This window comes from Notolepis coatsorum (genome assembly GCF_963971535.1).
Source record: "Notolepis coatsorum genome assembly, chromosome: 15".
Lineage (NCBI taxonomy): Eukaryota > Metazoa > Chordata > Actinopteri > Aulopiformes > Paralepididae > Notolepis > Notolepis coatsorum.
Window position 1 is genome coordinate 7466326 of NC_140179.1, and position 10961 is coordinate 7477286.

At 42.3% G+C, this 10961-nt stretch overlaps 1 protein-coding gene across 4 annotated transcripts in view; it reads left to right on the forward strand.

Annotated features, from left to right (window-relative positions):
- Positions 1-4860: 4860 nt before the first annotated feature.
- The window catches only part of LOC311241325 (low choriolytic enzyme-like), a 26147-nt gene continuing 20046 nt past the window's right edge, over positions 4861-10961 (forward strand). For all 4 annotated transcript variants that reach the window (XM_084330106.1, XM_084330107.1, XM_084330108.1 and 1 more), the window contains exons 1-4: positions 4861-4947; positions 6686-6722; positions 6816-6884; positions 8969-9121. In XM_084330106.1, coding sequence (XP_084186232.1) covers positions 4879-4947; positions 6686-6722; positions 6816-6884; positions 8969-9121 — 328 coding nt within the window. In that variant the 5' untranslated portion in view covers positions 4861-4878. The remainder of the gene's footprint in view (positions 4948-6685; positions 6723-6815; positions 6885-8968; positions 9122-10961) is intronic.

The following is a 10961-nucleotide window of genomic DNA, read 5'->3' on the forward strand; positions in this document are numbered from 1 at the left end:
GTAGATAGACTCTATGTGTCAGGTACATGGTAGATAGACTCTATGTGTCAGGTACATGGTAGATAGTCTCTATGTGTCAGGTACATGGTAGATAGACTCTCTGTGTCAGGTACATGGTAGACAGACTCTATGTGTCAGGTACATGGTAGATAGACTCTATGTGTCAGGTACATGGTAGACAGTCTCTATGTGTCAGGTACATGGTAGACAGACTCTATGTGTCAGGTACATGGTAGATAGACTCTATGTGTCAGGTACATGGTAGACAGACTTTATGTGTCAGGTACATGGTAGACAGACTTTATGTGTCAGGTACATGGTAGACAGTCTCTATGTGTCAGGTACATGGTAGATAGACTCTATGTGTCAGGTACATGGTAGACAGTCTCTATGTGTCAGGTACATGGTAGATAGACTCTATGTGTCAGGTACATGGTAGACAGACTTTATGTGTCAGGTACATGGTAGACAGACTTTATGTGTCAGGTACATGGTAGACAGTCTCTATGTGTCAGGTACATGGTAGATAGACTCTATGTGTCAGGTACATGGTAGACAGACTTTATGTGTCAGGTACATGGTAGACAGTCTCTATGTGTCAGGTACATGGTAGATAGACTCTATGTGTCAGGTACATGGTAGACAGACTTTATGTGTCAGGTACATGGTAGATAGTCTCTATGTGTCAGGTACATGGTAGATAGTCTCTATGTGTCAGGTACATGGTAGACAGTCTCTATGTGTCAGGTACATGGTAGATAGACTCTATGTGTCAGGTACATGGTAGATAGACTCTATGTGTCAGGTACATGGTAGACAGACTCTATGTGTCAGGTACATGGTAGACAGTCTCTATGTGTCAGGTACATGGTAGACAGTCTCTATGTGTCAGGTACATGGTAGACAGTCTCTATGTGTCAGGTACATGGTAGATAGTCTCTGTGTGTCAGGTACATGGTAGACAGTCTCTATGTGTCAGGTACATGGTAGATAGACTCTATGTGTCAGGTACATGGTAGATAGTCTCTATGTGTCAGGTACATGGTAGATAGACTCTGTGTGTCAGGTACATGGTAGATAGACTCTATGTGTCAGGTACATGGTAGATAGACTCTATGTGTCAGGTACATGGTAGATAGACTCTATGTGTCAGGTACATGGTAGATAGACTCTATGTGTCAGGTACATGGTAGATAGTCTCTGTGTGTCAGGTACATGGTAGACAGTCTCTATGTGTCAGGTACATGGTAGATAGACTCTGTGTGTCAGGTACATGGTAGACAGTCTCTATGTGTCAGGTACATGGTAGATAGACTCTATGTGTCAGGTACATGGTAGATAGACTCTATGTGTCAGGTACATGGTAGATAGACTCTATGTGTCAGGTACATGGTAGATAGACTCTATGTGTCAGGTACATGGTAGATAGACTCTATGTGTCATGCAGGTACATGGTAGACAGTCTCTATGTGTCAGGTACATGGTAGATAGTCTCTGTGTGTCAGGTACATGGTAGACAGTCTCTATGTGTCAGGTACATGGTAGATAGACTCTGTGTGTCAGGTACATGGTAGACAGTCTCTATGTGTCAGGTACATGGTAGATAGACTCTATGTGTCAGGTACATGGTAGATAGACTCTATGTGTCAGGTACATGGTAGATAGACTCTATGTGTCAGGTACATGGTAGATAGACTCTATGTGTCAGGTACATGGTAGATAGACTTTATGTGTCATGCAGGTACATGGTAGACAGACTCTATGTGTCAGGTACATGGTAGATAGACTCTATGTGTCAGGTACATGGTAGATAGACTTTATGTGTCATGCAGGTACATGGTAGACAGTCTCTATGTGTCAGGTACATGGTAGATAGTCTCTATGTGTCAGGTACATGGTAGATAGTCTCTATGTGTCAGGTACATGGTAGATAGACTCTATGTGTCAGGTACATGGTAGATAGACTCTATGTGTCAGGTACATGGTAGATAGACTCTATGTGTCAGGTACATGGTAGATAGACTCTATGTGTCAGGTACATGGTAGATAGTCTCTATGTGTCAGGTACATGGTAGATAGACTCTATGTGTCAGGTACATGGTAGACAGTCTCTATGTGTCAGGTACATGGTAGATAGACTCTATGTGTCAGGTACATGGTAGATAGACTTTATGTGTCAGGTACATGGTAGACAGTCTCTATGTGTCAGGTACATGGTAGACAGACTCTATGTGTCAGGTACATGGTAGATAGACTTTATGTGTCAGGTACATGGTAGATAGTCTCTATGTGTCAGGTACATGGTAGATAGTCTCTATGTGTCAGGTACATGGTAGATAGTCTCTATGTGTCAGGTACATGGTAGACAGACTCTATGTGGTTGCTGGTTTGAGCATGTGCCCTTTTCAGAGCGCAATTGCTTGGCTCCCAGTATTTCTGCTTGCAGTATTGTCGGCTGTTCGGAGGGCGTGGCCATTCCAAGCGGGGCGATTGCTTGGCCTTGGGAAGCCCTGCTTGCAGCGTTGTGGAGACCTGTTGTATGGCTGCTTGTGGAGACCTGCTGTATGGCTGCTTGTGGAGACCTGCTGTATGGCTGCTTGTGGAGACCTGCTGTATGGCTGCTTGTAGAGACCTGCTGTATGGCTGCTTGTAGAGACCTGTTGTATGGCTGCTTGTAGAGACCTGCTGTATGGCTGCTTGCGGAGACCTGCTGTATGGCTGCTTGTAGAGACCTGTTGTATGGCTGCTTGTAGAGACCTGCTGTATGGCTGCTTGTAGAGACCTGCTGTATGGCTGCTTGTAGAGACCTGCTGTATGGCTGCTTGTAGAGACCTGCTGTATGGCTGCTTGTAGAGACCTGCTGTATGGCTGCTTGTAGAGACCTGCTGTATGGCTGCTTGTAGAGACCTGCTGTATGGCTGCTTGTAGAGACCTGTTGTATGGCTGCTTGTAGAGACCTGCTGTATGGCTGCTTGTAGAGACCTGCTGTATGGCTGCTTGTAGAGACCTGCTGTATGGCTGCTTGTAGAGACCTGCTGTATGGCTGCTTGCAGAGACCTGCTGTATGGCTGCTTGTAGAGACCTGCTGTATGGCTGCTTGTAGAGACCTGCTGTATGGCTGCTTGTAGAGACCTGCTGTATGGCTGCTTGTAGAGACCTGCTGTATGGCTGCTTGTAGAGACCTGCTGTATGGCTGCTTGTGGAGACCTGCTGTATGGCTGCTTGCAGCGTTGTAGAGATCGGATGAACGGTTCTCGAGATAATGTGAAGGACAGACACTCACACACACACACACACACACACACACACACACACACACACACACACGCACTCCTTCCTTTATAGTTAGATAGTAGTTGCTGTGTATATCTCAGTTCAGTGTTGTTGCACTGAACAAAGCATGGTGTTCAGTTACAAACTACAAAGGTACTCTGTACTCTTCAATAATATCTATGTTTTTAGTGGCACTATATATCATCTTAATAAGAGGTCATATTGAATGAATGTTGCTTTGTATTTTCTGTGTCACGTCATGTCTGTGTTGTGTTTCTTGTGCGTTGTGTGTCAGTGTGTTGCAATTCAATGATGTGATATAGGCTGGTATTTTCCTCGCTGAGCACTCAAAGCTCTATTTAAGAAAATAAATACTTTTATTTTGTGAAATGACAACTTGAGTACATTTCGGTGGAATATCCCTTTAAATTCAGTCAAATACATTTCTTACCATTGAGCTGGTTGAGGAAACTGTGCTTCAACATAGGAAAACAATATGTATATAATATTTAGGTTTGTTTGTTTGTTTGTTTACAATGACATGACTTTGAGAATTTTAAATTGTTTATATGTCTTCCCAATTTTGAATATTGATAAAAAGTAGCACACTATATTATTAATATTATTAATTAATCTATTCATGTTTTCCTATTTTATTTGAATATTCAAAAGTATAATAGGCAAGAAGAAGAAGAAGAAGAATTGATTGATTGATTGAAAATGGTATTAACAGATTGCAGAATGGGTACAATACAGTACGGCTCAATACACACAATTGTTAAGGGGATGCAGACCAGAGAAAGACTTTCGTCTTGTTTACATCAGGGTCCCCCATTTTCAATTCATCATAAAAAAGAAGAAGAAGAAGTCTTTATTTGTCATGCAGATTTTAACACACACACATGCGATGGGCGACCCACAGGAACACACACACACACACACACACACACACACATATTTGTCATATGCATGTGACAAATAAACCTCTTGATTCTTGATGCACTGAGTCTCTGAATGAAATGTTCTCTGCACTTCCCATCCCGTCGTCCTTCCCCCCCCAAGGGCAGCCGGGAGCAGATAGGGGCGTCGGCGTGGGGCCGCGCCCGGGGACCAATCCAAGTGCTCCTGTCAGTCTTCGCCAGGGATGCGACAGCGTTAGCGATCTGTTGTGCATGTTTTTCCATTGGGTTTCTCTTATTAGCGGGGACAGGGGGGGACTCTTATGAGCACAGGGGGACAACATGCAAACTCCACACAGAAAGGCCCGGGAGATAACTGGCAAACGCGGCAACCTGGTCCCCGGGCGGGAATCGAACCCAGGACCTTCTAGCTGTGAGGCGACAGTGTTAACCACTACACCACCGGTCCGTGCCGCTCTGTTTGTAAGTATGTTTGTAAGACTATTGCACCACTCGTTGCATAAACAAACACAAACCACCGTTTGAGAAATAACCGTCGGTCTCCTCTGGGTGGAATTGGTCAATACCAGACGCTTGAAACTCACCACATTAGGATGAAATGCAGTTCTCCGTACGGTATATATATATAACCTCCAGGTCCTCGTTTCCTCACCTTCTGGCTCTCTGTCTGTCCTCGAGACGAATCATGACCTTCATCTGGCTGGCTGCTGTCCTCCTCACAGTCCTCTGCTCTGTCCAGAGCTTCACCATACAGGTTTGATTGATTGATTGATTGATTGATTGATTGATTGATTGATTGATTGAAAACTTTATTACATTACATTTACATTTACATTTAGTCATTTAGCTGACGCTTTTATCCAAAGCGACTTACAAGTTCTGTACGACAAGTCATCACGAAGGGCACAACTCTATCAGCTGAGTAACAATGTTCATCAAGGTGTTGCGTGTTACAACGCGTGGTTTTTTAAACGTAGCCTCTGTGAAGGAACACGCTCTTTGATTGCAGCGAAGGAGAAAAAGACGCTCTCCGATTGGCTAACCCTAACCCTAACTCTAAGCATAACCACGTCGAAAGAATGCCTAAGCATAACCACTTCGAAGCAGATAATATATGTACAAGGCGGAAGAGACCCTTCGGAGCTAAACCAATCAGAGAGGGTCTTTTCTTCTTCGCTGTACGCGGCCTAGCCAATCAGAGAGCGTCTTCGCAAACAGAGGCTATGAAAAAAAATCACGCTGTTACAGCGTAGGTTAGTTTATTAGGACAAGTGCATGACAGTAAGGTTAGTTAGGGTTAGATCTTTTTTAAATTTTTTTTAATTTCAGATAATGGTTGAAGAAGTGCGTCTTTAGTAGACGGCAAAATATTGGATGTGTTTCGGCTGTCCTAACTGGGGTGGGTAGTTCATTCCACCATTGTGGGGCAAGGACTGAGAATAGGCGACTTCTCTTTGATGACCCTCCGGGAGCTTGGATAGGAGTATTATTAACAGATTAGAGAATGGGGTACAATACAGTACAGCTCAATACAAACAACTGCTAAGAGGATGCAGACCAGAAAATACTTTTATCTTTTTCACATCAGGGTCCTCCATTTTCAATTCATCAAGACATTTTATGACAAGACATACAAATATACGGTACTGTGTAAGAAAGAGAGAACATCATGAAAAAATAGAAGTCCGAAGGGGAAGAAACTGTACATTAGAGGGGGTTGGGTTGGGTGGGGTGGGGAAGTGGGGGGGACGGGATTTTGACATTTACCGGTAAACCACACACCATAACAAAACCTACTTGATCAAATGTTTTGTAACTGGAATAGAATAGATAGAATAGAAGTAATTTATTGATGCAGAGGGAAATTCAGCACTACTACAGATCGTTCACAATAAAGATTTAAGTAGTCAAAAATCACAAATAAGAATATACAGGGATATGCATTCTACATATGTGTATACATTCTAAAATATACAGCCAAAAAGATACAGTAAATATACAGTAAAATGTACAGTAATAAATGTAAAAATGTCAAATGTCCAGGGAGATATGGCAGAGTTTGTACTGTCACTCTGTGCTCAGTGAGGCCGTGAGGTGCAGTGAGGCGTTACATACAGTAGTCTGATGGCTGAATACAGCTAATTCATAGCATGTTAACATCTTTTTTATGTTAATCATTTGCTGTTATGGTATGCTAAATACGTCTATGCTGTATCTAAAAGATTTGCACTACCTAATTTTTGCATTTAGCATTTTGCATCTTGTTTGTGCATTTTGTACATTCTTTAGTTTTGTATATTGTATATTTTGTATAGTGTTTAGTCTTTGTTCTTTAACTTTTATCATACATAACCAAGAATTTTACTATAGTGTACATGTACCTTATATGTGACAAATAAAACAAAACTTGAAACTTGAACTTGAACTCTATCTATATAATATAAGTCTATATTGTAAACGTTTAAAAAACTATTCTGATTTCTCAATTGCAGTTGGAAAAGACAGAGAAAACAGTTGATGAGGAAGCAGGTAACGTACATCCACTCTTCATATCCAGTCGGTCTGTGATCTTAATTCAGCATTAACTACTATAACTATACTGACACTATCTATATTTCACAGGCAACACCTTTGAGGATGAGGAATCATCTGGAATCTGGAATCTCATTGAAAAGGCCAATGCTAATCTTGGTAAGTTGTCCTCCAGTTTATCTTTAATTAATTTATTATTATTATTATTACTTTTCACTAATACACAGATGGTTAATCGTGGTAGTGAAAGGTTAACCTTCTGTAGTGTGATAGTGAAAGGGTTAACCCTCTGTAGTGTGGTAGTGAAAGGGTTAACCTTCTGTAGTGTGGTAGTGAAAGGTTAACCTTCTGTAGTGTGGTAGTGAAAGGGTTAACCCTCTGTAGTGTGGTAGTGAAAGGTTAACCTTCTGTAGTGTGGTAGTGAAAGGGTTAACCTTCTGTAGTGTGGTAGTGAAAGGTTAACCTTCTGTAGTGTGGTAGTGAAAGGTTAACCTTCTGTAGTGTGGTAGTGAAAGGGTTAACCTTCTGTAGTGTGGTAGTGAAAGGGTTAACCCTCTGTAGTGTGGTAGTGAAAGGGTTAACCCTCTGTAGTGTGATAGTGAAAAGGTTAAACCTTTGTAGTGTGATAGTGAAAAGGTTAAACCTTTGTAGTGTGGTAGTGAAAGGGTTAAACCTTTGTAGTGTGATAGTGAAAGGGTTAAGGCACAACCGTCTCTACATCAGCCAGACTAAACACAAGAGAGAGAGAGAGAGAGAGAGAGAGAGAGAGAGAGAGAGAGAGAGAGAGAGAGAGAGAGAGAGAGAGAGAGAGAGAGTAGTAGTTATGAACGGTTCAGCGACGGTGGGATTTTGACGTGTAGTCGTCGTGCACTTTACTCTGCCGCCCCCTTAGCGACTATTCTGTGTTTTTTGCCTATATTTCTTTGTGTTTCTGTGTACGACGATGGCTGTGTTGATTATTATGTCATGAAATTGGGTCAGTTTGGTCATTTCCTATCCAATATGTAAAACGATCATCATTAGAATACCTATTAAAAAAAAGTTATAGACCTTAGCTTGCCAATTAACCTAGTGTTTTTTTTTCTTCTTCCCATTGATTCCCATGTTAAGACGCTGATTTTTAATCTGCACTCATTCATTAAATTGTCGCTGTAATGATCAAATAAACGCTCTTTTCATACTGCCGTGAGCCAGTGGATGTTCCACTGCGGCAGGTGCACGGCCAGGAGCCACTATAGGTATATATAGTGTGTGCTGTGCTGTGTGATGATAATACATCTAAATCCTCTCAGAGAAATAGAAACAAAGGCCAGAGGTCGATGAGTCACTGTGTTCTGTGTGTTTCAGAACACAGACCCTCATCTGCACCTTTGATCACGCTGCCTACTTGCTCAGATGTCTGTGTCATGTCTGTATGTACAGTCTGTGGCTGTAGTGTGGGTGTAAGCCCAAGACAAATCTCCCAGCTGATGGGACAATAAAGTGACTCTTGACTTGAGATGTGTACATTCGTATATATATTCATGTATATTCAGTGTTAATTATATTGTTTACACTGCCTAGTTGTACTTTTTCTACTGTACTATAATTGTATGTATATGTATAATTGCCTGTATTTATGTCTTCTACTATTACCCTGCCCATACCTGTACCCCCCCCCCCCCTCCCCCAATGCTCCGATGAATCTGATGCCTGAATTTCCCCAAGGGGATCAATAAAGGAATGTGTTATCTTATCTTTAAGGCTGAGACCACTTATCGATTTATCGATAGTTATCGATAACTGTAAGTGGCATCACTTATCGATTTTTTTGCAGGTGTAAAAAAATTTTTTTTATACTATACTAAAATACTAGGTCTTGTGGCATGTTTTAGTTCAAACATCCCCATTTCATGTAAATTCAGTCGAATTGCAACTCTGCACTGTGCTGCATTCAATATGCAGCGCACTCTTCCATCACATCCAGAGACCACCGACTATAACATGAGAAGGATCACTGTGGTCGTTTTGAATGGGGAAATCTGTAACACTAAAGATGGCGGCAACGACAAAGAATTGCTGCAAAATAAACATAAATTTGTTGTTTAAATAATACTTTTTTTTATACTAATAAAAATATAGATAATTTTGACCCCATTTATCGATTCTTCCAAATGGCATATCGTCTCAGCCTTACTTATCTTATAATGTCAATGAGAGAATAACAACAAGTCACTCCCACTTTTCTTGTCGTTGTTTCGCAGGGAAAGGTCCTGACGACCCGGTGGTGCAGTACGGAGACATCGCGGTGCTGACGGGCCTGCAGAACGCCGACCCCTGCACGGCACGCGGCTGCCTGTGGCCCAAATCCTCCAACGGCAACGTCTACGTTCCCTTCCGCATCTCCAACCAGTACTGTAAGACCCAGACCTCCCTACCGCATCTCCAACCAGTACTGTAAGACCCAGACCCCTCCCCCGCATCTCCAACCAGTACTGTAAGACCCAGACCTCCCTACCGCATCTCCAACCAGTACTGTAAGACCCAGACCTCCCTACCGCATCTCCAACCAGTACTGTAAGACCCAGACCTCCCTACCGCATCTCCAACCAGTACTGTAAGACCCAGACCTTCTCCCCCGCATCTCCAACCAGTACTGTAAGACCCAGACCCCTCCCCCGCATCTCCAACCAGTACTGTAAAACCCAGACCCCTCCCCCGCATCTCCAACCAGTACTGTAAGACCCAGACCCCTCCCCCGCATCTCCAACCAGTACTGTAAGACCCAGACCTCCTCCCCTGCATCTCCAACCAGTACTGTAAGACCCAGACCCCTCCCCCGCATCTTCAACCAGTACTGTAAGACCCAGACCTTCTCCCCCGCATCTTCAACCAGTACTGTAAGACCCAGACCTTCTCTCCCCCAGATCCTCGCAGATGCAACGGTCTAAACGGGCCAAAAAGTCTCTCTTTTCTTGATTCTCAACTGTCACAACTGTAGCCGCTTCCCTCGGATAGACTTAGTTGTTGTCCACAACAGTTACATTTACACAGGGGTGTAAAAAGTACCCAGAAATTATACTTAAGTGAAAGTATGGGTACCGTCTCAAAATCGTACTCAAGTATCTGGCTAAAAACACATAGTAAAAGTCAAAAAGTTTCACATTTTTAAATGTACTTACGTACTAAAAAGTAAAAGTAAAAACCTTTTTTTATTCCGGGGCAATGAAATGTTCCGTTTCGTCCTCTTCATCACTCGTACTATCGTTTGTGGCCGTCTTCTGTAGCTTGTCACTCTGACTGTCTATTCTAGGTGTTTAATCAAATATCCCCGCTTTCTAGTCTTGCACAAGGACCAATCAGCATGGGTATGGGGCGGGTTAATTTTTCATTGATGAGGATTTGATTGGCTGTTTTTAAATAAAGAGTGGCCACAGGATTAATAACGTTAACGTTAGTTCGGCCAGAGAAACAAATATAATTCAAATTGTTGGACCTGCGAGATTTGGATTTACGGTATTTTTGGTAGTGGGGGGAAGGGGGGTGGAACCAGAGAGGTTAATTATGCGTGTGGTCAAATCTTCATGGTTGATACAAATGTATTGTTAAAGCGTTGCCAATCAAATACCACTGGTAACAGCCGTTACCATTCAAATCTATATTCCTGAATGGTCACAGGGCTGACCTGAACCTTAAAATGGCTGTAATAGCATACAAATGTTGTCGGTGTGGGTTGGCTTTTTAATGACGAATCTCAGGGGGCTCATACAGAACCAATCAACCTTTCCAGTCTCATGCACGATCCGGTTATCACTTTAAACGGCCAAGCTGCAAACTAAGACATTGGTTAATCTTCACACAAAAAAAACAATGATCACAATTCGTTTTTCATCCCTATTTTTAAGTACTTAGAGGGTGGGGTGTGATGTGATGTCTGCACTGAGATTAAGGTTAAGGGTTAAAAGTGTTTCTAAACAACTCTTTGAGGTGAAAAGTATGACGGGTTCCGGCTTTGCAGCGTGGCCAACGAGCGGTGAATGAAATGCTATGGAAGCCATTAGCCGTGTGGTAAGAGGAAATGGCTGGAGGACCTATTGGGGTTCTGTGGGAGCGTGTGCTACAACACGTTTGATTTGATTTGATTGAAGTTTATTTCAAATATGCAACATAACAAACAAACATCAAGTATATAGCCTTAAGCCGTTCAAATAATAAATGTATATAAAAGATAACAAATAACAAACAAAAAAGTCAAAC